Below are 26,630 nucleotides of genomic sequence, written 5' to 3'. Positions count from 1 at the left end.
TCCAAAAAATACATGCATTTCAAATCCAGACTTCACAGGACAAACTTTTGAGTGGCATATTTTTTTTTTCCTTTTGAGAGAGCCTCACTATCCTTTACTGTTTAATTAATTAACTTATTTACTATCAGTAAAACTCTCATGAGAGCTATCAATCCACTTATGCACATTATGCTTATGCTTGAGGACTGGAAAATAATCAAAAAATGTTAAGTCATTAATTAGTTGGATATATTTCAATTTAGAAACCTGTGTCCGCAAAATGCAGCTTTAATATCAGCAAGACATATGTATGAAAATGAAAAAGAAATGGTTTTGTCAGCAGTTTAAATGGACTTTGTTTTTCTGTGTCAAAAAGTGAATGTACAGCCTTTCCTTATGTCTCGCTTTTTTAAAAAAAAATTATTTATTTAGTTCAATTGGAGGACGATTATTTCACAATATCGTGGTGGTTTTTCCCATACATCAACGTGAATCAGCCACAGTTGTACATGTGTTGCCCACCCTGAGCCCTCCCGCCTCCTACCCACCCCATCCCTCTGGGTTGTCCAGAGCACTGACTTTGGATGCCCTGCTTCATGCATCAAGCTTGCACTGGTCATCTGTTTTATTTTATGGTCAATTACTATTTATTTATGATCATGATGAAGAAGACAAGAGACTATACGGCTATATCTTAGGATGGTCTGGCAATCCTATCAGTGTGTTTCAGTTGAACCAGCTGTCAATGAACAGATATAATGATGACACTAATTCAGAAGACTAAAGAATGATTTTGCCACAGGATAGACTCATGCAGGCTTTCTTATGTGAATTAGTGGCAGAACCCTGGGTTTTCATAGCCATCTAGAAACGTAGTAAAACAACTCTTTTTTAAATTGAAGTATTATTGGTTTATAATGTGTTTATTCCAGATGTACAGCAAAGTGATTCAGTTATATATAGATGCATAAAGGTGTAGACCTGAAATTACTGCTGCATACCTAACGTAAACACATTATAAGAAAGTGAGAGTGAAGTCGCTCAGTTGTGTCCGACTCTTTGCGACCCATGGACTGTAGCCCACCACACTCCTCTGTCCATGGCATTTTCCAGGCAAGGGTATTGGAGTGGGTTGCTATTTCCTTCTCCGGAGGATCTTCCAGGTCTCCCGCATTGTAGGCAGACGCTTTACCATCTGAGCCACCAGGAAAGTCCATTAAATAATGTGTAAAACACATTATAAATATATATAATTGAATATATATACATATGAATATGTATACTCAAATTATACATATGAAATTTCTTCAGATTCTTTTCCATTACAGGTTATTACAAGATATTGAATACAGTAGGTCCCTGTTGTTTATCTAAATAAAGCAACTCTTAATTAAAGAGTGACCTGTTGTTACAATTCTATTTATTTCACCGAGAGAGACTTCACTGATTTAGAGACACAAATTTAAAACTTAGCTAGTGACGTTCTCAAATACAACCTAGAAAACAACCGAGATTCTCTGTTTTCAGCAGAATATATTTCACATCTGTATCTGTTTACTTGGATATTGTATGACACGTTTAATTGGGGACATGCTGGCATCTAAACTTAAGCAAAAGGAAAGAGGAAATGAAAGTCCCCTATCTGGATGCTGTGGTAGATACTACTAGTGCTTACCAGTATCCAGTTTTCTGTTACTTCTAGAGATCACAGAAGATTATACTTTTTATCTCTTGAAATTAATTGCATCCATGGAATTGATTCTGGTTACTGAAATGTAAACAAAAATGATGTGTATATCTTCTGAGCCAAGATAATCATCTCTGCTCCCCTCTTCAAATGGAAGGTAGCTAGTCAATGATAATCCAGGTAGTGGTGTCCACTCCCGATAACTAGTGTAAGGCATCTTGCTTGAACAAGGAATAAATGTGAACCAATGAGATTTGGAGTTTGTCTGTTAGGATACCTTACTCTGTGACACTGCCTATCTGAGAATGGTGCAACTCTTCGATATTTCAGAAAAAGTTACTAGACTTTTTTGAGTAAGTTGAAAATGAGGAAAGAAAAGTTAAAAGATGTTGATGTTACAAAACACAATTTGAAATTGGATGTATAGCTTTTGTGACTATTACAAAATCATCCTTTAAAGCCTTGGGAAAATACTGGACCTAGGGAGATGACTGGAATAGCTATTTTTAAAGAACATAATCTATGATCCAATTATGAAATATGATGCAAACACAGCCTTGTCTCAAAAGAAGATGCTTTTCTGTTGGTCTCCATAGCAACAAGAGCTTGGACTCTAACAGGCCAGAGGCCAAGTTACTATGAATAGACTTCTCAAATCTCTCCTAATGTCACAAGCCAATTCATTATAATAAAACCTCTCTCTCTCACTCTTTGTTAACACATGCTTCTATCCACATACTTGCTTTGGGCAACATATGAAACGTACTTCCCTTCATGGATCACAGCTTCGTCATGCCTGAGGGGCTTGTGTAACTCAGTGAAGTTATAAGCCAGGGCCACCAAAGGTGAATGGATCAGAGCAGAGAGTTCTGACAAAACGTGATCCACCGGAGAAGGAAATGGCAAATCACTCCAGGACCCTTATCTGGAAAACCCCATGGACAGTATGAAAAGACAAAAAGACATGACACTGGAAGATGAGTCTCCCAGGTTGGAAGATGAGTCTCCCAGGTTGGAAGATGCTATTGGGGAAGAGCTGGTGGCAATTACTAACAGCTCCAGAAAAAAAGAAAATGGTTGGGCCAAGGTGGAGATGACACTCAGCTGTGGATGTTATCTGGTAGTGAAAGCAAAGTCTGATGTTATAAAGAACCATATTGCATAGGAACCTGGAATGTTAGGTCTATGAATCAAGGTAAATGGGAACAGGCCAAACAGGAGATGGCAAGAGTGAACATCAACATCTTAGGAATCAGTGAACTATTAATAAAATGGATGGGAATGGACAAATTTAATTCAGATGACCACTATATGTACTACTGTGGGCAAGAATTCCTTAGAAGGAATGGAGTAGCCCTCATAGTTAACAAAAGGGCCTGAAATTGCACCCAAATACTTGGGTGCAATCTCAAAAATCCAGAATAATCTAGGTTTATTTACAATGCAAACCACTCAGCATCACAGTAATCCAATTCTGTGCCCCAACCATTAATGCTGAAGAAGCTGAAGGTGACTGGTTCTCTGAAGACCTATGCCACCTTCTAGAACTACCACCAAAAATAGACGTTCTTTTCATCATAGAGGATTGGAATGCAAGAGTAGATAGTCAAGAGATACCCAGAATAACAGGCAAATTTGGTCTTGGAGTACAAAATGAAGCAGGCTAAAGCTAACAGAGTTTAGGCAAGAGAACAGCTGGTCAGAGTACATACTTTTTGTTTTTCAACAAGCCAAGAGACAACTCTACACATGGACATCACCAGATGGGCAATATCGAAATCAGATTGATTATGTTCTTTGCATCGGAAGATGGAGAAGCTCTATACAGTCAGCAAAAACAAGCTAACTGAGCTTCCCAGCTGGCACTAGTGGTAAAGAAGCTGCCTGCCAATGTAGGAGATGCGAGACACTCAGGTTCAGTTGCTGGGTCAGGAAGACCCCCTGGAGGATGGCATGGCAACTCACTCCATCTTTCTTGGAGAATCCTATGCCCAGAGGAGCCTGGTGGGCCACAGTCCACAGGGTCGCACAGAATCAGACATGGCTGAAGTGACTTAGCACACACACAGAGCTAACGGTGTGTTAGATCATGAGTTCCTTATTGCAAAATTTACCTTGAATTGAAAAAGTAGGGAAAAGCACTAAGCCATTCAGGTATGACCTAAATCAAATCATTTATGGTTATGCAGTGGAGGTGATGAATAGATTCAAAAGATTAGATCTGATAGAGTGCCTGAAGAACTATGGACAGGGGTTCATAACATTGTACAGGAGGCAGTGAGCAAAACCATCCCCCAAGAAAAAGAAATACAAGAAGGCAAAGTGGTTGTCTGAGGAGGCTTTACAAATAGTTGAGGAAAGAAGAGAAGTGAAAGATATGGGAGAAAGGGAAAGATATGCCCAACTGAATGCACAGTCCCAGAGAAAGGCAAGGAGAGTAAGAAGACCTTCTTCAATAAACAATGCCAAGAAATAGAGGAAAACAATAGAACAGGAGAGGCTAGAGATCTCTTCAAGAAAACTGGGGGTTTCAAGGGAATATTTCATGCAAAGATGAGCACAATAAAGGACAAAAACAGTATGGACCTAACAGAAGCAGAAGAGATTTAGGAAGAGGTGGCAAGAATACACAGAACTGTAGAAAAAGGCCTTAATGACCGGGATAAACACGGTGGTGTCGCTTACAGCCGGACACCCTGGAGTGGGAAGTCAAGTGGGGCTTAGGAGGCATCACTACAGACAAAGCTAGTAGAGGTGACAGAATTCTAGCTGAGCTATTTCATATCCCAAAAGATGATGCTGTAAAATACTGCAATCAATATGTCAACAAATTCTGAAAACTCAGCAGTGGCCATAGGACTGGGAAATGTCAGTTTTCATTCCAATCCCAAACAAGGACTATACAAGGTCAGTTTTCACTTCAATCCCAAAGAAGGACAATGGCAAAGAGTGTTTCAATTACTGTGTATTTGTGCTCATTTCAAGTGCTAGCAAGGTTATGCTCAAAATCCTTCAAGCTATGCTTCAGCAGTATGTGAACACAAGAACATCCTGATGTACAAGCCTGGGTTTTGAAGAGGCAGAGGAACCAGAGATCAAAATTGCCAACATACATTGGATCAGGGAAAAAGAAAGGGAGTTCCATAAAAACATCTACTTCTGCTTCACTGAATATGCTAAAAAGTCTTTCACTGTGTGGATGATAACAAATTGTGGAAAACTGTTAAAGTAATGGAAATACCAGACCACCTTGTCTATCTCCTGAGAAACCTATATACAGGTCAAGAAGCAACAGTTAGAATTGGACATGGAATAACTGATTGGTTCAAAGTTGGGAAGGGAGTACAAAAAAGCTGTTTATTGTCACCCTGCTTATTTAACTTCTATGCAGAGTACATCATGTGAAATGTCAGACTGGATGAATCACGAACTGGAATCAAGATTGCCAAGAGAAATATCAATAACCTCAGATATGCAGATGACACCACTATAATGGCAGAAAGCAAAGTGGAACTAAAGAGCCTCTTGATGAGAGTGAAAGAGGAGAGTGAAAAAGTTGGCTTAAAATTCAACATTCAAAAAAACTAAGATCATGGCATCTGGTCCCATCAATCTCTTCACGGCAAATAGATGGGGAAAAATGGAAACAGTGGCAGGTTTTACTTTTTTGGGTTCCAAAATCACTGTAGCCATGAAATTAAAAGACGCTTCTTGGAAGAAAAGTTACGACAAACCTAGACAGCTTATTGAAAAGCAGAGACATCACTTTGTTGAAAAAGGTGTATATAGTCAAAGCTATAGCTTTTCCAATAGTCATGTGTGGATGTGAGAGTTGGACCACAAAAAAGAATAAGCACCAAGTAATTGATGCTTTCAAACTGTCGTGCTGGAAAAGACTCCTGAGAGTTCCTTGGACTGCAAGAAGATCGAACCAGTCAATCCTAAAGAAAATCAACCCTGAATATTCACTGGAAGTACAGATGCTGAAGCTCCAATACTTCAGCCAACTGATGCTAAGAACAAACTCATTGGAAAAGACTCTGATGCTGGGAAAGAAGGAAGGCAAAATGGGAAGGGCAACAGAAGATGAGATGGTTAAACAGCATCACTGACTCAAAGGACATGAATTTGAGCAAAGTCTGAGAGATAGTGGAGGACAGAGGTCCTTGGTAGGCTACAGTCCATGGTGATGCAGAGCCAGACATGACTTAATAATTGAACAATAGCAACAACAAATGAAAGGTACAAACCATCACAGGAATCGAGTGGTAAAGACTTTACTTGAACTTTAAGCAGGTACAAAAGCAAAAGCAAAAATCAAGAATGTTTTGGGAGCATCACAAAGAGACCTGAAATAAGAACAGGAATAAGTCTTGGTACATAAAATGGGGCAAAACCAAACTCAGAATAGCATAAGCTAAAAATGGTAGATAAGAATTTTGGATAACATTTTAATGAGGCTTCTTCTTTAGTCCAGCGCTTTCCATTTTATTCCAAGCTATACTAATGGGCAACAAAATGTTAATAGTTATTATGTTGTTAAAGTCATCCATACGCAAATGCACTTCGTCAATACAGGCTAAAGATAAACTATTGATAAGGTAGTTTCTTTACTGCAAGAATTCAGGGTCTTAGTATGCTAATGACTAGCGTGCATCTCCAAGAATATGAGTTAATTTTAAGTAAAATATACCAGATGTACTTAACCAAGGAGGAATTGTTCTCTAAGTTTTATTTTAAATCATCTGAAAAAGAACAAAATGTTCAAGTATTATATATGCTTTTGGAATATATAAAGCAAGGGAGGAACCTCCACTCCTTGCTCCACATAATTCTATTTTATTAGCAACCATGATAAGTGTTTTGAACATATTTTTAAAACGAATATTTCATAACATAAGAAGGCCACAGTTAGTAAGTGAAAACAAGTAGACAGGAGATAAATAGAAAATAAAAACTAAAAAAAAAGAGGTAAATCAAACTATATTTGTGCTCACTCTCTCAGTCATGTCCAGCTCTTTGTGACCCCATGCACTGTAGCTCGCCAGGTGGTTCTGGAGCTTTACAGGCAGCAATACTGAAGTGGGTTGCCGTTTCCTATGCCAGGGGGTCTTTCCTGACCCGGGGATCTAACTTGCATCTCTTGGGTCTGCCTGCATTGGCAAGTGGATTCTTTAGCACTGAACCACCTCGGAAGACCAAATCAAACTATATACATAATAGTAAATATGAATGAATTAAGCCATCTAATCAAAATGTAAATATTGATAGACTGAATAAAAATCAAGATTCATTTGTTAGCTGTCAATAGAAGACACACATTAGATTCAAAGATATAAGTAGGTTGAAAGTAGATGGATAAGAAAAATATCATACAAACAACAACCACAAGAAAGCTGGAAAAGCTATATTAATGTCAGATAAAACAGATTAAAAATCTTTTTTATTAGAGATAAAGAAGAAGTGTTTTGTAAGACACGTGGTCAACTTTATAGGAAATTATAAAAATTATGTATATATATTTCTAATAACAGAGCATTAAACACATGAAGCAAAAAAATCAGAATTGAAGGAAGAAATAGACAATCAGTAATAATAGTTACAGATTACAGTATCTAACTTTTAATAATAAATAGAACAATTAGGCAGATCAATAAAGAAATGGAAAACTTGAACATAACAGACCTATAGTCACAGACCTAATAGATATCTAGAATATTCACCCAACAACAGTATAATACACAGTCTTCTCAAGCACAAACAGAATATTCTCCATGTAAGACCATGTGCTATGTCATTAAAGAAACCTAAATAAACTTAACAGGATTAAAATAATAGAAAGTGTCTTTTCCAGTTAGAATGAAATAAGAATGAAATAAAGAAAAGTAGAGAATTCTCAAGCACATGGACATTAAATCACACATTACTAAATAACAAATGGATCAAAAAATAAATCACAGGAGAAATTTAAAAATAATTTGACATAAATGAAAATGAGAACATACTAAAGTTTATGGGGTGTAGTTAAGCAGTGCTTAGGGATAAATTTATAGTAATGCCTATCAAAAAATAAGAAAGATCTAACATCAACTTCCATATTAAGGCCCTGGAAAAAGAACAAACTAAATTCAAAGAAAGCAGAAAGAAGGAAATAACAAGGATGAGAGCAGAAAACAATAAAAATAGAGAACAGAAATGAAGAAAAATGATCAAAAGCAAAAGTTTAAAAAAAAATCAACAAAATTGACAGAGCCTCATCTAGATAAAAAACGAGATGACTGAAATTACTAAAATCAGGAATGAAAGAAGAGACACTACCACCAACATTACAGAAATGAAAAGAATCATAAGGAACTACTTTGACCATCATAGGCCAACAAATTAGATAACTTAGGTGAATTAAACAAATTTTAGGACACAAACTATGAAAACTAACTCAAGAAGAAATAGAATATCTAAATGGAGATAGAAGTGAAGTGATTAAATTAGCAATCGAAACACTCCACAAAGAAGAGTGCAGGATCAGATGGCTTCACTGGCGACTTATACCAAATCTTTAAGATTAATAGAAATTCTTCACGAACTCCAAACACATAGAACAGGTGCGAATATTTCCCAACCTGTTCTATGAGACCAATATTACTCTGACAGAAAAACTAGACAAAGATATCACAGAAAAAAGAAAACTGCAGACAAATATGTTATGAGTGTAGATAGCAAAAATTCTCAGCAAAATACTGGTAAATTGAATCCAGAAATATATAAAAGGGATTCTACACCATGGCTAGAGGGATTTATTTTAGGAATGCAAGGTTACTGTAGCATCCTCAAACCATTAATTAATGTAATACACCATCTCAGTAGAAGAAAGAACAAAACCAAGCTAACACATTATCATGCAATAGGTGCAAGAAAAAGCATTTGACAAGATTTAACAGTGCAATAAAGACACGCAACAAATCAGGAACACAAAGGTACTTCCTCAACATGAAAAAGGGAACTTACGAAAAACTGACAATTAATGTCATATTCAATGGTGACAGACTGAAAGAGTTCCTTCTCAAGAGAAGGCACAAGACAGGGATATTTCTTTCCATTCCTATTCAGTGTTGCACTGGGAGTTCTAGGCAAGGCAATTAGGGAAGAAAAGTTAATATAAGGTATTTAAAGTAGGAAGGAAGAAATAAAAGCATCTCTATTTCTAGAAGGCATGATATTATATAAAAGTTTTCTAAAAAATTCACCCATAAATTATTAGAACTACTTAAAAAGCTTGGTAAAGTTGGAGGACACAAGATAAGCATGGAAAAATCAGGTGTATTTCTGTACACTGTGAGTGAGCAACCCCAAAATAAGTTCAGAAAACAATTTTATTAACAATAGCATCAAAAATAACAGAACTCTTAGGAATACATTTAACCAAGGATATTTGTACACTAAGAACTACTGTTGAAAAATTAAAATACTGTTGGAAGAAATTTTAAAAGATATGTATAGACATATAGATCAGTAGAATAGAATTGAGAGTCCAGAAATAAATGCTAATATCAATGGTAAGTGTCTCATAGGTGTGCTAAGATGATTCAATGGGGGGGCAAAACAGTGTTTTTTACAAATGGTGATGTGACAACTGGACATCCACATACAAAAAATTAAATAAAATTCAGTCCACTCATCAACCACATGGAGAAAGAAATGCAACCCAGTCCAGTATTCTTGCCTGGAGAATCCCATGGACAGAGGAGCCTGGCGAGCTATAGTCCATGGGGTCAGAAAGAGTCAGACACGACTGAAGCGACTTAACACACACACACACACACACACCATATACAAAAATTAACTCAAAACAGATCAAAGACCTAAATGGAAGAGCTCACACTATAAAACGCTTAGAAGAAAACAGAGGAATAAATCTTCATGACCCTGGAATAGGCAATGGTTTCTTAGACATTACCTCAAAATCACAAAGAGCAAAATAAAAAAAAAAAAAATCCAGATAAAATGGATATCACCAAAATTAATACTTTGTGCTTTGTAGTAAAACGTTAAGAAAACGAAAGGACAACTTGAAGAATGCGAGAAGAAAACAGTACATCATAACTTGTTATCTAGAATATATAAAGAACACTCCCAACTCAATAATAAATAGACAAACTAGTATTAAAATGGGGAGAGGATATAAGCTGACAGTCTCCAAATCCATGCAAATGGCCAGGAAGCACATGAAAATATGCTCCACATTATTAGCTCTCAGGGAAACGCAGTTGAAAACCACAGGAGATCCCACCTCACACACACAAGAATGGTCATAATAAAAGAAAATCAGATAAATAAAAATTGTTGTGAGCGCCTGGAGAGCTTGGAATCTACATACGCTGCTAAACGCACAGTATGTCTGCCGCTCTGGGGAAGTCTGGCAGTTGCTCAAATGTTACACAGAGTTACCAGCAATTCTTCCTTACCCAAGAGAAACTAAAACTGTGCACACAAAGTCAGAGAGAGAAAACTGTCGTCTGTTAACACATACACACGGAATCTAGGAAAGCGGCACTGAGGAACCTATTTGCAGGACAGGCACAGAGGCGCAGATGTGGAGGATGGGCTCGCGGGCACAGCTGGGGGGGGGGCGTGCACTCAGAGAGGAGCCCTGACATCCACACACGACCACGTGGGGAACAGATGCTAGTGAGAAGCTGCTCTGAGCCCAGGGAGCTCTGCCGGGTGCTCTGTGATGACGGGATGGGGGAGATGGGGCGTGGGAGATGGCCCCGGGAGCAGGGGATGCATGATGCCTTAAGGCTGACTCGTGTTCTTGTACAGCAGAAGCTAGGGCAGCGTTGTGAAGCAACTATCCTCCAATTAAAAATAAAAATAGAATACATATTCAAAGGACTACCCATCACACTGTGATGGCCATCTGTACCTGGCTGAAATCACTCAGGGCGGACAGAGAGCAATAAAATCCTTTCGCACATGCTTTTCTTTTAAAGTCCACACGAAACTTTTTCTGAGTGTTTTATGAATGTTCATAGCAGCATTATTCTTATTGCCAAAGAGTGGGCATACCACAAATGCCCATCTAGTGATGAATGAATAAATAAAATGTGGAATATCTATATAATTAAACCTATTATTTGGCAATAAAAAGGAATAAAGTACTGGCATGCCACAACGTGAGATGAAAACAGCAAAAACACGCTCAATGAAAAGAGCCAGTCACAAGGGGCCATATTGTACAATTCCACTTATCTGAAATGTCCAGAGTAGGTGAATGTGTAGGTGCGGAGTGTGGATCAGCGGTTGCATGGGGCTGAGGGGTGGGGAGCCACTAGTGTTGGCTGTGTGGCAAACTTTCTTTGTGGGGTAACGAAATGTGCGAAAATTTATTATGGTGATGCATGCACGAGTCCAGGAATATACTAAAAGGCCTTGTGTTTTACACTTTAATTAGTTAATTAATTTAGGCCACACTGCACAGCATGCAGGATCCCAGTTCTCCACCAGGGACTGAACCTTTGCCCCCTGAAGTGGAAGCATGGACTGCCAGGGACGTCTTAGGTTGTAACTTTAAGTGGATGAATTCTATGACATGTTAATCATCTCTCAATCAACTTGTTTCAAATCTGGAGTTAAGAAAAAGTATGAGAAGCCAGACTTCTGTCTCAAAAATGTCAATATAAATTGTTGTTTCTACAAAGCTCACTTTTTTTTGTTTCAGCTCAGTTCAGTTGCTCAGTCGTGTCCGACTCTTTGCGATCCCATGAACCACAGCACGCCAGGCCTCCCTGTCCATCACCAACTCCCAGAGTTTACCCAAACTCATGTCCATTGAGTCGGTGACAACATCCAACCATCTCATCCTCTGTTGTCCCCTTCTCCTCCTGCCTTCAATCTTTCCCAGCTTTAGGGTCTTTTCAAATGAGTCAGCTCTTCACATCAGGTGGCCAAAGTATTAGAGTTTCAGCTTCAACATCAGTCCTTTCAATGAACACCCAGGACTGATCTCCTTTAGGATGGAATGGTTGGATCTCCTTGCAGTCCAAGGGACTCTCAAGAGTCTTTTCCAACACCACAGTTCAAAAGCATCAATTCTTTGGCACTCAGCTTTCTTTATACTCCAACTCTCTCATCCATACATGACTACTGGAAAAACCATAGCCTTGACTAGACGGACCTTTGTTCACAAAGTAATGTCTCTGCTTTTTACTATGCTGTCTAGGTTGATCATAGCTTTTCTTCCAAGGAGCAAGTGTCTTTTAATTTCATGGCTGCAGTCACCATCTGCAGTGATTTTGGAGCCCCCCCCAAAATAAAGTTTCTTTTGTTTAGGCATGTATATATTTCATTCTTCTTAATTTAGTTAAAGCTCAAGTTGCCTTAAAATGGCCCAGTATTAACTGATTCCTTTATGTACTTATAAGAAAAATGCTAAAAGTGGCGAGTAGAACATTCTAGCTAAGCTGCACTCTGCTAAGGATGATTTAACAGGTCACCATATTTTCTCACTTTGCAAACGAAGATTTGACTGTGGTCGGTCATCTTCCTGGTAAGTTTGGCAGGTTGTTTTCTGCCTAGTTTTACCATCATTTTGCTGTTTATATGTTTAGTGTAATGTCAAGTAACGGTCAAGCATTATTAACTGGCATACTGGCTCTCTTTGCCCTTCAATCTGTAAGTGTTACAGAGTAAGTGTTCCTTACAGTAAATCAGTGACACCATTACCTCAAACTGTTCAGCTAAAGTAAGATGCAGTGAAACATAACATTTTTTTGCCCTATCACTTTCTATACTAATTTGACAGTGAACATCTTCATAGCAAAAGGAAATCCCAGGTGAAAGCAGTAATTTTCATAATCAAGTATGTTTCCCTTAATTCATTTCATTTGGTTCCATCAGCACTGACGGATTCTGCTATCACTCTGCATGCGGCACTGCTGGGTAGCGTGGGGGTCTAACTTGAGTCACATTTGTTGACGAGAAGCATGACCTTGCACGAGGAAGGAATGATCACTTGCCCACTTAGTAAAGGAAGACACCGTGTTTGTTTGCACAGAGTCTGAAGCCCCTGCAACACTCCTCTCTGACAGATTGTATTATTAATATTTAATAGACGACATATCTGAATGTAGGGAAGGTGAACACTTTGCTGAAGTCACAGAGCTAGTCCATGAATAGGGATCTAGGTACCGTCCTCACTCCAAACTTTCCCCCTTTCTCTCCGTTGTGTTCGATGCATTATCTCTGCTGGGGTGGGGCATGCAGCTTCTCTTGGTAGGCCTGGCTGTGGAGTCTTTCTGGGTCACCCAGATTTCAGAGATGAGGAAACCCTCTGATCCTTACCTACAAACCTTTTCACAAGTGGAGCATTCGACTGGCACAGCCCTTGCCACCCGCCACGATGTTTTGTTGTTATTTTTAAACAATTTTCTTAGCATGTCACCATTTCACCGCTGCAAAGCAATGGCAATGTTTTCAAAAGCATTCAAACAGCAGCAGCTGTCCTACATCTCCTAAGCTCTCTAAACGGTTCTGTGAATGTAGGTTGTTACCAACACTTTTCCTTTCCTTATTTTAGTACTGTATTTAGTCAGCTGATTATGAACTCTACACATCAATGAACAATTTCTTTATATCTGAACTGTTTGAGCAAATATCAGAATAGGGATTGCACAATGCCTTCTGGGTTACGCAGTGTCAAATATGCCTCACCTAGATTAAGGGGGTCCCCTTTGGGTTGCAGAGTTATTGTCATGCAGTGCCTCCTACCATTTATTATTAATTCTTTTCCTGCTTACTCCTAACCAAAAGAATAGAATAAAGAAAGAACAGAGCAATCAAATGATCACATATGTTAGTAGCAAGAAGTAGGTGAAACGGAAAAATCAGTCTTGGCCTTTGAAAGACAGAATTTTTTTTTGGCTATATAAACATTACTTAATTTTACAGTTTGAAGTCAGTTCGTATTTTAATCCTATCTGTCTTAGTGAGTTTTAATGTACTACCTAAAGGTCAAGACTATGTACAAATTATGTGTGAAAAGTAAGATTTTTTTTTTTTTTTTTACTTACACTTCAACTATGAAGAAATCAGATATTTTCAACTAAGGAAAAACTAATTCTTTAGGGAAGGAATAATCGGATCACTGACACTTATCTTGCCCTTTTACCTTTTAACTTCAGTATATGACAAGACAACAAGATTTATGTCATTTCACTAGAAAAGCAGTCATGAATGTAGAATCACACAGGGGAAATATTTTGTTTTCCAAATGGTCATATGTTTTAATGCATTTATCATTGACTCACATTCTGAAAGGAAAGGCATATACTGTATGGATTTTCAGCTGTAACTTGGAAAAATTATCAATATTCCAAAAGGTGAAGATACACATTTTTTCCCCAAACTAGTCACTAACTTCGGTAGCTGAGCTAAGATATTGGTCAGTCCATTCTTACAGCCACTAGATAATCTCCTCAAATGTGAGAGAAAATAATTTGATAGGTGATTTTATCTGATGACAATATTTTAAAGGAAATTGTTTCACAAAAAGTTGATGTTCAAACAAACAAACAAAAAAACCCCGCCAATCAAAAAAAGCTCCACAACAATAAAGTGCTCTTAAACCAAACACACACACACACACACACACACAACGTTGATGTCCAGCTTTTGCTCTTTTGGTGTATTTTCAAAAAGAGGCTTTGGGGGTGACCCCACATACGGACAAGTCCTTACAGCTACAGGAGTTCCAAGCCAGCGAGTGTTTCTGTCCCTCACTTGTTAGTCTGCACTTTGGCCTCTTCGTTCCTGGTGGCAACACTCTCAGCTCCAGAGAGCGCAGACGCAGGACAGAGCGCAGTGAGACACGCATCCTCCCTGAGCTGGCGGAGCAAAGGGGAACAGAAGCCTCTGCACGTCGTGACAAGATGCCCAGTTCTCCGCTGTTACGGAAAACTGGAAACCAGTGACGTTTATATGAATTTCATTTTTCTCAGATCTCATCCACATCATCAGCTGGCTACATTTCCTGCCGAGATCTCATCAGAGCATCTACCACCTCGGCCCTATTACCTACCTGTGCCTGCTCGCGGCACTTGACCTAGGTGTATCCTGAAGGTCGTCACAAACAGTTGGGTCTTCCTGCATTTCCCTATTTGAAGGATCTTTCTAGTCTCTCGGGCAGCTAAGCCTGCAGGTAACCCCTCAGAAGCCATCTCTTCTCTTGTCTCACGGAAGAACGATTCCGAGGTGCCCTACACAAGCTCCCAGCGCCCCGCACCCCAGCAGAATGGAGCCCCAACTGCCTTCAGAGTTAATCGTCTCATTCACGCCCCCATTCACTCGCCTTCCTTTCTTTCCTGTCTTATTCCTCTACTCCTCCCTCTTGCTTCCCAGAGGACCTCCCAGAGAAAGTATCTGCATGCAAGTCATTGTCTCAAAATCTTTTTTAAAACAATTAATTATATTGGGGGGGGGGGCGCCCAAATGAACAGAGTGATTCAGAAATTACCTTCTCTTTTTGTATGAAATATCCAGAAAAGACAAACTTATAGAAACAGCAAGTAGACAAGTGGTTGCCCAGGACTGGATATGGGAACAGGAATTAATCAGGATTGGGTGTGGGAGATCTTGTTAGGGTGATAAAAATATTCTAAAACTCACATGAGCATGGTTGAACCACTCAATAAAGCTACTAAAAATTATTAAATTGTGCTCATTTCAAATGAGTGTCTTTTATGAGATGTACAGTATAGCACAATAAAATTGTTTTTATAATTACCTTATTTTATACAAAGAGATGGTAAGATCCAGAGAGCTAAATTGCTCAGTTATACAGCAAATGCAGGCTAGAGAAAAGAACAGCTTCAGGCCACTGGATCACTCTGATTCATTACTTCTGATTCATCTCTGGACGAATGATCTTGCTTTAACTCATTAAAAGTCAAAGTATATTTAAAAAAGCACGAATGAAACCAAATATCAATACATTTATGACATTAATTAGAGAAATTAGCACTTAATGCTTCCTGTATGTTAAATGATTTAGCTAGATGATCCCATTTAACTTCAGAGATGGGCCGTAAGGTAGGTATAACTGCTATCTCCTTGTTATGGCAAGGCAGAGCTTGAGAGAAGTTATGCTATGTTAAGTTATGTTAAGTTAAGTTAAGTTAAGTTATGATGATACTCACATCAGGTCGAGTGGGAATCCATCCACACTTGTCGCTAGCCACGAGAGCGCATGTCTGCCTCGACTCTATCACACCGCCTCTGCGGGTGCCTGGGCGCTCTAGCCCCTTACCACCCCAGCCTGAGCAGAGAAAGAAAAGCCCCGTACCTCGCTGTTGAGCCTGTTTATTTGCTGCTTCGTCTCCTCCGCCTTGATGAAGAGGACAGCAGCTCCAACCTCTGGGTCTGGAAAGTGACACACAGAGAATGAGCCCTTAGGAATACGCCTCATGTCTGAGGACTGGGGCGACCGGACCGGGAAGGAAGCCCAGGCTACCTTGCCTGAGACGCGTAACCGTCAGTTCTGGCTCCCCGGTGTGCCTCTGGATGGCACCGGATGGACTCTTTGGAACCGGGCCCGCAGCATGGCGGGGACTGTGACCACACTTACTGGGTGTGTCCACGGCCAAATGCCCTGTCTCCTCAACACTATCACTACCATGCGGCCAAAGGGCTCTCGTTCTCTTCTTTGACTGTTTGCCAAAAAATATATCGCAGCCAGCGTCCTCCAAGCCATGGAAAGGGAGCGCTCTTTTCCTCCTCTCTTTCCTTCCCAAATTTTGACTCCTGGGTCCATGAGAGCATTTTCTTCCCACCTCTATTAAAGGTGCTCCTCTCCACTGCAGATTTCTGTCTCTTCTGTTGCACTAAAAGGTAATTCTCCCATTTCCTGGTTCTCTTATCGCCACCTTTTCTCTACAGTACTTTTACAAAGCTATTCATATCTGTTAGGAGCAGAAGCACAGATGAGTCATTGCTAGCTAGAGTGGAAAGGATTTGATATATAGAGACATCTATACCTGTACTATCTGTCAGTATAAATATCATGATATGACTATCTTAATATCCTAATTCTGGTCAACTAAGCACAGAGAATTTATTTGTGGGAGGAAAAAAAAGTTGTTCAAAACAATCTGAAGTGGCAGAGTAGTAAAAGCTCCTTTTACAGAGGCATTTTGCAAAGTTAATCTATTCATTCAATGAATAATACAAGGTCACTTACAGTAGGCTAGACCTCCTTTGGAGGTGAAGTGAAGTGAAAGTCGCTCAGTCATGTCTGACTCTTTGCAACCTCATGGACTATACAGTGTATGGAATTCTCTAGGCCAGAATGCTGGAGTGCGTAGACTTTCCTTTCTCCAGGGGATCTTCCCAACCCAAAGATCGAACTCAGATCTCCTGCATTGCAGGCGGATTCTTTACCAGCTGAGCTATCAGGGAAGTTCCCCTTTCGAGGAGACAGAAATAAAGGAAATATATTGACCCTCCTGGAACTGTGAGTCTAGCAGAGAAAAGAAACATTCAAAAAGCAATTAGGCAACAGGCTTGAATTTCATACTAAAGGCAATGGGAGTCCATCTCAGGATTTTAAGCATAGGAATACAATAATAAGAATACATTTATATTTTTAAAAAATTGTCCACTCTTTTGGAGAACAGAGTGAAAGCAGAAAAGAGACTTTGGCAGCAAAGCAGGCAAGAGATGAATGAGGCGGGGAAAGGGTAGTGGCAGAAAGGACAGAAAGTCTCAGACAGAAATGAGAGACACGTAGAAGGCAGAGTCAAGCATGCTTGTTGCTTGAACGGATGAGTGAGTGTCAGTGTGAACGCTGGGAAAGGGAGAGGAGGAGGGTGGAAGGTGGCGGGACCAGGAATATCAGGTGGGCAGTCATGGTGACGTCCTATGACCCAACAAGGAGAACTCCCAGGTGGGACCACCACCAGCTTCCACAGCAAAGACTCACACCTGTTTGACCAGAGCTATATTTCTGTGCCTCTTGCTCCAAGCAGAGTGGTATCAGCACATGAAAATCCACTACATGAATGCATAAGAACTGCTGACTGCCATCTGCATTCCTCTCCTCACCTTCCCTACCCCACTGTCATCCTACTAGGGGGTCTCACCCACCTGTCTCCCCAGGAGATGATCAGTGCCTGGAAGAGGTGCTGACTGAGATAGAAGACTGGCATTCTACCAAATGGAGACACATTCCCCCCAGGACTGTACACTCAGAAGTCTTTCTTGGGCTTGGCTTTGGCCATGGAAGGACTTGCTCATTAGCAGGAGATCCTGACACAAGGACATCAGAGCCAGGTGGGAAGGGGAGGAGGGAGTGGGCAGGGGACTCTCAGCCTTACATCTCGTGACTGTTGGGGTTGCCTATGTTCAGGAGAGTCAGACCACGGAGGAGAGCCAAAGAACTGATGCTTTCAAGTCGTGGTGCTGGAAAAGACTCTGGAGAGCCTTGGACTGCAAGGAGATCCAACCAGTCCATCCTAAAGGAAATCAGCCCTGAACATTCACTGGAAGGACTGATGCTGAAGCTCCAATACTTTGGCCACCTGATTCGAAGAGCCAAATATTACAAATTACAAAGAATATCACCCTTTGAGAAAAGACTAAATATAGAGCTTACCTCCAAGAGGAGGAGAAATTCTGGGTTCTGGTCTGATTCGCTCAGAGCCAAAGTCAAAAGTCTGGCCCTCTTCACTGCTGTTTCCATCTTCAATTCCATCAACAATCCTGTTTAAGATAATGAGGATTGGCGAGTTGTGCATTTATGTTCATGGGTCACAGTTACTTCTAGAAAAGTTAAAAAATCTTGTGTTAAATTTCTAAATTCTAGACACTCTAGAGGTGTGCCACCCAACGTGGTAGCCATTAGCCTTCCACAGCCGCTGAGCGCCGGCAGTGTGAAAATGAGATGTGCTGCAAGTATAAAACACACACCGGACTTTGAAGATTTTCGTAAAAACATTATGCTATTTAACTAGTAATTTTTTATACTGTTTACATCTGAAATGCTAATATCTGAGGCATCTCAAATCAAATAAAACATATCATTGAATTATTATTAAATAATTTCACAAGTGTGCACATGTGTGTTTACTTTCCAAAGATGTGGCTACTGGAATGATTAGAAATGCTTGTGTGTCTCACAATTTTATCTCGTGTTATATTTCTATTGAATAGCAATTCTATAGATTTTAGATTCTTATTTATTCTCAGATTCAAAACCTTAGCTACAGAAGTCCTCTTATCTGCTGCTGCTGCTGCTAAGTCACTTCAGTTGTGTCTGGGTCTGTGTGACCCCATAGACGGCAGCCCACCAGGCTCCCCCGTCCCTGGGATTCTTCAGGCAAGAACACTGGAGTGGGTTGCCATTTCTTCTCCAATGCATGAGAGTGAAAAGTGAAAGTGAAGTCGCTCAGTCGTGTCTGACTCTTAGCGACCCCATGGACTGAAGCCCACCAGGCTCCTCGGTCCATGGGATTTTCCAGGCAAGAGTGCTGGAGTGGGGTGCCATTGCCTTCTCCGGTCCTCTTATCTAAATTTATATTAATTTACTGTTCTATCCAGAATTAAAGTGTTTTAACCTAATGATCACTTCACTCTAGACTTGAAACTCTGAAGTGACAGCTGAAGAATTGTACTTAAATGACTACTAGGACTCTAGCTAATCTTCTTTCCTTGGTGAATATCTAACCTGCTCATAATTTTTTTAAAAAGATTAATTTATTGTAGAAAATGTAAACATGCAATCAAAATCTCAAAAGAAAAATCATCTGTCATGCACAATTATCATTATCATTTTGCCATGTTCTCAAAATATTTCTGTATATAAAATAAAACATTTTTTTCATAAGTGTAGAATCAGTTGTACATGAACCTTTATTTTCCAGCTCTGACACATTTTCCCCCTATTTAAAATTTATTATTTTTTCATTTTAGAGAAAGAACAGTTAAGCTGAGTTTTCAAATTGCCATCTCCAACTGAATTCCTGAACATTTAATATCCATCTACTTTTCACTAAGCCTGCTTTGCTTATTTTTTCCTTACTATTTTCTCTAAATGGATAAAGTGTATTCTTCAAGTGAGTAACCAATATATAGTATACCAGAAAGATCTCTTGCCTTATGAACAGAAAAACAGACTTTGAATCTATATTTCAGAACTCAAATTTCTGAAATTTTAGACAAACTATTTAACCTTCAAAATACACTTCTTATAAGTTTATAGCTGAGGTACTATGAACTACTTTATAAGATTCCTGAAAAGACTAACCATAACAGTAAATGCAAAATTACCCAGCCGAGTAAATGGGAATAGAAATCATTCAATATGCTTTTTTCTTACGTCTACTTTTTAATTAGCTGCTTTGCCCCATAGTCTACCCCTTTCACGTTTTCTGAGTCAGGAATTTTTACTGTCTCAATCATCTTTAGTGGATCCTAAAGTGAATGTTTTAAATTAAAAATAGAAGCATCCCATATTACCTACTGAAGAGGCTGGGAGTAAAATCAAGCTTCAGTTATTCACAATAATGAAGCAAATACTATGGGGAATGAGGAGCAGCACTTAATTTTCTCTATCATTTCCACTGAGTGCTCTGTGAAACTGTTGGTAAAGTTTCAGATATCAAGGGATAATGATATAACCTTCATTTCCTCTCTTTCATTTTTATTAGAAATTTATAAATTATAAAATTACAATGTAGAAATATGCATCTATAAAAGCGTGTACACAGTTGGGGCTTCCCAGGTGGTTCGTTGGCAGACTGGCTCAATCCACCTGCCAGTGCAGACGTCACAGGAGACGTGGGTTCAGTCCCTGCACTGGGAAGATCCCCTGGAGGCGTTAATGGCAACCCGCTCCTATATAAAGTAGGTAGAGCTAAATGAACAAATGGAGAAGAGAAGGAATTGGGAACATTTAATGGACCCTGTTGAGAATATGACTAACATGATTTATTCTCATTCTGCCCACACTTCACTATAGAGTCAAAAATTGCACAGAAAAATTTAGGAACGCTGAAGCCTCCAGGCTCGGGACTTTCATGGTAGAAAGGCCCAGAAGGCTGAGTCATTTTCTAGCCAGATGCCAGCGAGGGGCAAAGGCAGCCATCTCCACCGGAGAGGATTCTATGAGGTAAGCTCTTACCTTGGACTGAGGTCTGGGGGTCCAGCACTGTTCAAGGTTGAAAGCTGCAGTTTCAAGTTCTTCTCTTTGCTTTTGCCGTGGTTTGGGGCATCCGTCTCCTGTTTGGTTTTGGGGGAGTTTGAACTGGAGACTCTGATAGGTGAATGAAACGGCACGGTCCCCGAGGCCAGCTGCTTCAAGCTCAAGCCGAGGTAGCTCTTGCCGCCTCCAGGCCGCTTGCTGCGAGAAGAGGCGGGTCCCCTGGTGCAGACGGGGGACAGGGAGGCTGTCTCCTCCCCCAAGTCCTCCTCCTCCTCGTCTTCCACGATGGACGGCAGTCTCTTCTTGATGCTGCCATTTCCCTTGGGCTCCGACTGAACCAGAGGGCGACACAGATGAGGACAGACGTGAAGAGCTTTTCAGAGGCACGCACCATTCACCAGCAACTCCCATCTGAGCAGTCAGCTCCCCAAGAGACTTTAAAACGGAAGACTTCACAGACTCGGCTTTCGCTTACTCAGGTGTGCAAAGCCTCCCAGTTTCTGATCTCTGCTAGGTTTGTTCTCTCTGCTTTCCTGGGCTTTGCTTGTTTGGTCTTTTAAACCTTCTTAGTGGGAGCTATGCGAAAGGTGCGTTTTACTAGGTTTGCATCAGGCTTTTCATCAGCCTGTCATTTATAACAGTATATGATGGCACGCTTTTAGGAATAAGACATTTTCAATTTTACTGAGAAGTCTTGGGCCTTGATAGTTTAATTAACTAACTAATTTCATGTATCCTTATCATTTTATTTTATTGAATTATGGTTGATATTATATAAAATTGTATCATGTAATTCACAGATATACAATATGATTCACACTTTTTACAGGCTATACTCCACTTACAGTTACTATAAAGTATTGCCTACATTCCTCATGTTGTGCAATATACCCTGTAGCTTATTTGATACGCAATAGTCTGCACCCCAGCCCCCCCACCCTGAAATTTGCCCTCCCCCCCCAGCGCTGGTAACCAGCAGTTTGTTTTCTGTGGCTGCCAGTCTGCTTCTTCTGGCTTACAGCCATTAGCCTGTTGTATTTTTTAGATACTTCAACGTGTAAATGATCTCATACAGTTTTTGTCTTTTCTTCTGTCTGACTGATTTCACTTAGCATAATTGGGCCTTGATATTTTAAAGCTACAAGGTCCTCAGTGGAACTTCATGTGGCGATCAACCAGCAAAATTATATTATCATGGAGAAGAAAGCTTTTTCCTATTTTGTATCATAGATGGAAGAAGATGAGAAGTTTCCTCGGTTTTCCTGGTTCCCACAAGTCAGGTGGTGGGAAGTACAGCAAATGCTGTGATCTGCTTCCTGTAAAGGGCCTTGGGAAAGGAAGGAGCTGGTCTTGCCAAACCCTACGTAGAGCCTTGCCTGGGACCATTCAGCCTCGCAGGCTTAGAAGAAGCTAAGGAGAGCGTGGGCAAGGACAGAGGAACTGATGAAGGGGCAGGCAGGCCAGGCTGCAAAGGCCAAGCTGGTGGCCCTCAGCAGATTTGCTGGAAGAGTCTGCGTTTCTTCTGCCCCAGGCATGGCTTCCCTACTCCAAAAGGTCCGTTCATTGTCCTGTGCCTCAGTATCTTGTATACTTTCTTATCAACAATTTTTAATAAAAATAAAATAAACAGTAAACATCTAAGAGCACTATTCAAATGTCATGAGCTGTCATGGTTATTACTTCATCTTAATAAACACTTGGGTCATTGGTATGTGAATTTTACTATAATAGCTATAATCAAATATATATGTATATGTATGTATGTATATATGGGTTTCCCTGGTGGCTTAGCTGGTAAACAGTCTGCCTACAACGCAGGAGATGACCCACTTTCGATCCCTGGATTGGGAAGACCCCCTGGAGAAGGAAATGGCAAACCACTCCAGTCTTTTTTCCTTGGAGAATCCCAAATGAATTTGGATCTATAGTGATTGACGGGCCCATTCAGTGGAGGCCATAGCTTTTATAACTGAAACGATCAGTTCACTTAGGAAGATTTTTTGTGTATTTTAATTTCACGGGTTAAAATTTCTTGAGGAAAGGGAAAGACTCATCTTTCCAACTAGATGCAAATATTTAAATTAATATTTAAATGTAATGCCATTAGTTCTTTATTTAATGTGCTTAGTTGCTCAGTCTTGTCCAACTCTTTGCGACCCCATGGACTGTAGCCCGCCAGGCTCCTCTGTCCTTGGAATTCTCCAGGCGAGAATGCTGGTGTGGGTTGCCATTTTCTTCTCCAAGGGATCTTCCTGACCCAGGGATCAAACCCAAGTCTACTGCACTGCAGGCAGATTCTTTAGCATTTGAGCTATGAGGGAAGCCCCTTTATTCAGTAGTCATGGTTTTGCCTTTATTTTGTTTTTTTTTTTCCCCACAGCATTTCAAAATTCTGTGCTTTTAACAAAAGGTGGACCCATGTGGGATTGCAGAGGAACATTTGCACACTAGTATTGTGGAAAAGAAAAGTGAGCTCATCCAGCTAAAGACAGGACAGAGCAAACTTATCAAAGAAATTAAGATCAGTGAGTACATTCTCTGATTGGACTTCTATTTACATTAGCACTGGCAATTTAATCATGCCTTTGTTTCAAAGAGGCTCCCTTGGCTCTAAGAGAATCTTCTGACTAGTAACCTATAAGATGCGTGTACTTCTACAAGTTCATTTAATTTTCATACTTCCATTTCGTCATGGAGATTTGGCGCACTGGACCAGTTGCTTAGATACTACATCTTGTGATCCGGGCAGCCAACGCGATTTATACCAAGAATTAATTACTGGACCATTATTGCAGACAGCACCCAAATGTATTAAATTATTAAGCATCAGCCCCACATACAGCCTCTGTGCAGGATGAGCACCAGTTACTTTCTTGGGCCATCCGTATAGAAACACCCTCCTCCCTCGTGCCGCTGGGTTCACCTGTGTGTACATGGCCACAAAGTTTAACCACAGATCTTTCTTTCCCTTCTCTTTGACCTGTCTCTTCATTTCCCTCTCATCTTTCTCATGAAAGCTCCCATGGGGCAATTCCCACAGTCAAAGGAATCTCGAAGTGAGCTCATGACATTTTGCTGGGGTAGTCATTTCAAACTCACAAATGAGTCAGTCAAGCCTGTCTTGACTAAAATGAAAGCAGAATAAAGTGTAGTGGTTAAATGCATGCATTTTTGGTCACACGGTCCTAAAAGTCCTACTTTCCAGCGAACCTTGATAAAGTAATGTGACTATTTAAAGCCTTGGTTTCCTCATCTGTAAATCAGCGATAGTGTGAGGAAAAATTAGATACTAGGTAATGGAAGTTAAACCCTTAGTGATGTGCATTTTGCTGTGCTGTGCTCAGTCGCTGAATTGTGTCTGACTCTGTGGCCTCATGGACTGTAGCCCACCAGGCTCCTCTGTCCATGGGATTCTCCAGGCGAGAGTACTGGAGTGGGTTGCTACTTCCTTCTCCAGTGAATGAGCTTAATTAAATGCTTGCCCTTGTGATGATGAGGATGATCATGAAGAAAATGGAAAAAATATTTACATTAGGGCAGGTCCTACAGATAGTATTGGGATATTTTACATAATATCCCCTTATTTCTTAAAGAACTCTTAGCAATGCACCTTGCCCAAAGATCACTTTTTCCACATTCCCTTGCCATATAGTTTAGACATGAGTCCAAATTCTGGGATGATAGTGTATAAGTCGACCAGTTATAAGGACATTTAAGGAAGGCTCCTAGAAGAAGGGGAGCTTCTATCTTGCTCTTTTATATTTATTTAGCATCTAGTCTTGAACACTGGTGAAATGAATGGATCTCCAGCAGCCATCTGAGAGAATGAGGAGATCTTGAAGCAGGAAGGCATGCTTTAAAGATCATGCAGCAAGAAGGAAATCTCTAGACCCGATCGACACTGTCATATTGCCCACCTCCAACCTAATCCATGAGAGACAAATAAATAAGTATTTTATTAAAACCCCTGTTTTTCTAGTGGCTTTGATACTGCAAATGAGCTTCAGCCTTAATTATAGAGAAATTTATTTTGAAAGTTAAGGGTGGTGTATTCTTGGAAGGGATGTTCATTTTCGGAGTGCTGTGGAGGGGTGAAGAATTCAAATTGGAAAATCCAGAAGAAGGTTACATTTCTCTTCATGAGAAAGAGAATACAGGAAAGGCCTGGCAGAAAAGAGGTACAGTCACGAGGAAAGGATGCCTGTCGAGAAGATGCCTACTCTCACGGAAGGACAGTTTTACTAGTTCCTGAGGACGGGTTTTGTAGAGAAGGGAGAGGAAAGGCAACCAGTGCCAGAGAGAAACGTGGCTGACAGCACTGAGATGCTTTAAGAGTTTTAAAAACACTTTTCAAGACTAGCTCAGTTTGCTCCCCACTTCCAACCATCTTCAGTCAAGTATCAACATCTCTGTAACGTGTTATGCAACTGGATTTATTCGTGTGCCTCTGCATGCAAGTGTCTGTGTGTGTGTGTGTGTGTGTGTGTCTGTGTGTGTGAAAATCGGGGGCTCTGCTTCACAAAGAGAACAAGGCAAGAAAAGGAGCCATTTATAGGGTTCCTGTCACAGGATGATTGGCAATAAAAGTCTAGGTTATAAGTCTGACAAGCCACTGTTTTGCAGGAAAGTTTTCCATGAAATTGGAGGATTCTTAAAAGTTGGGACTGACCTACAAACTCAATTCTGCTAAGATGAACACTTCAGGACTTTGCTAGTTTGGGCAGGTTTTGGTGACAAACTACTTTTTAACCATACCAGTAAGGCCCTTAAAAAGATTTATGAGTCTCCTTCTTTCTGTTCCCAAACGCAGGGAAGTCAATTACCACATCTCTCATTGGGAAGTGTTTTAGGGGAAGTCAAAGGTGAATACATAAAATCTTCAAGAGGGAAACAGATTTGTTGGAAATCCGACGAAGTTTAGATAAATATTTTGCTCTTTGGCAAAAAGCCATACCTGTGAGACTGTCGATTTGTTTGATAATCTTGAGATCACCTGAAAGAACAAAAACAGAAGTTGTAACCATCATTCCCGCCCAGGGAGACGGGCCTGGGCCCCGGGACGCTTGGCTGTGTTTGCATCTGGACAGACCTTCCTCAAGCAACGAAATACGAAGAAACTACAAGGGACTAAAAATGAACGTGCAGCTGGGGCTAACTGTGGACAACAAGATAAAAGACCAAAAAACCAAACAAAAGACAAAAAAACCCAACTGCCGCTTCTGAAGAGCCAGACGGAAAGCAGGGTCCAGGGCCTGCGGGTGGGCGGGCGTCTGAGCCGCCCGCTGGCCCCGGCCCTGGGCACGTCCACCCGCACCGCGTGGACCAGCTGGCCCCACCCACCCACACCGCGTGGACCAGCTGGCCCCGCCCACCCACACCGCGTGGACCAGCTGGCCCCGCCTTGCGGAGTGAGCGCGCCAGGGAGCCTGTGCTTCCTTCTTGGCTCCCTCTGTGCAGCAGCGGCCCCAGTGAAGACCTGCGGGAGTTTCTTGTCTGGCCTTTGACCGATTTCTATTGACTAAGGAGGCCAAGAACCCTGGATGGTAACGTGGGTGGTTTGGGCCTGGATAAAACACAGGAGGCAGGGAAAGAGATGGAAGTTCAGAGGTGATGGGGTGACTGGCCCACCTGTGTGGGCCAGCAGAGAGAAAACACCACCTGAAAGATGCTGGGAGCATCTCCTGCATCCAGAAAAGGGAGCGGCAAATTGACTGGCTGGTGTAGGACACTGAACTTAAGGAGACGGTGGTCAAAACAATATACTTTTTGGCT

At 40.7% G+C, this 26,630-nt stretch overlaps 1 protein-coding gene across 2 annotated transcripts in view; it reads right to left on the bottom strand.

Moving 5' to 3' along the window:
* KCNH8 (potassium voltage-gated channel subfamily H member 8) overlaps positions 1–26,630 on the bottom strand; it is a 444,848-nt gene that overhangs the window by 19,933 nt on the left and 398,285 nt on the right. The window contains exons 12-15 of one of the 2 annotated variants that reach the window (XM_070467057.1): positions 25,813–25,851; positions 20,838–21,190; positions 18,312–18,418; positions 16,005–16,081 (exon numbers count right to left, since the gene is read on the bottom strand). In XM_070467057.1, coding sequence (XP_070323158.1) covers positions 16,005–16,081; positions 18,312–18,418; positions 20,838–21,190; positions 25,813–25,851 — 576 coding nt within the window. The remainder of the gene's footprint in view (positions 1–16,004; positions 16,082–18,311; positions 18,419–20,837; positions 21,191–25,812; positions 25,852–26,630) is intronic. The other variant, XM_070467059.1, reaches the window with a different exon arrangement.

The sequence above is a fragment of the Odocoileus virginianus genome, chromosome 4 (assembly GCF_023699985.2).
Source record: "Odocoileus virginianus isolate 20LAN1187 ecotype Illinois chromosome 4, Ovbor_1.2, whole genome shotgun sequence".
In the NCBI taxonomy this organism is placed as follows: domain Eukaryota; kingdom Metazoa; phylum Chordata; class Mammalia; order Artiodactyla; family Cervidae; genus Odocoileus; species Odocoileus virginianus.
Note: the sequence above shows the minus strand (reverse complement) of the source record. Positions and strands in the feature narration are given on the sequence as shown.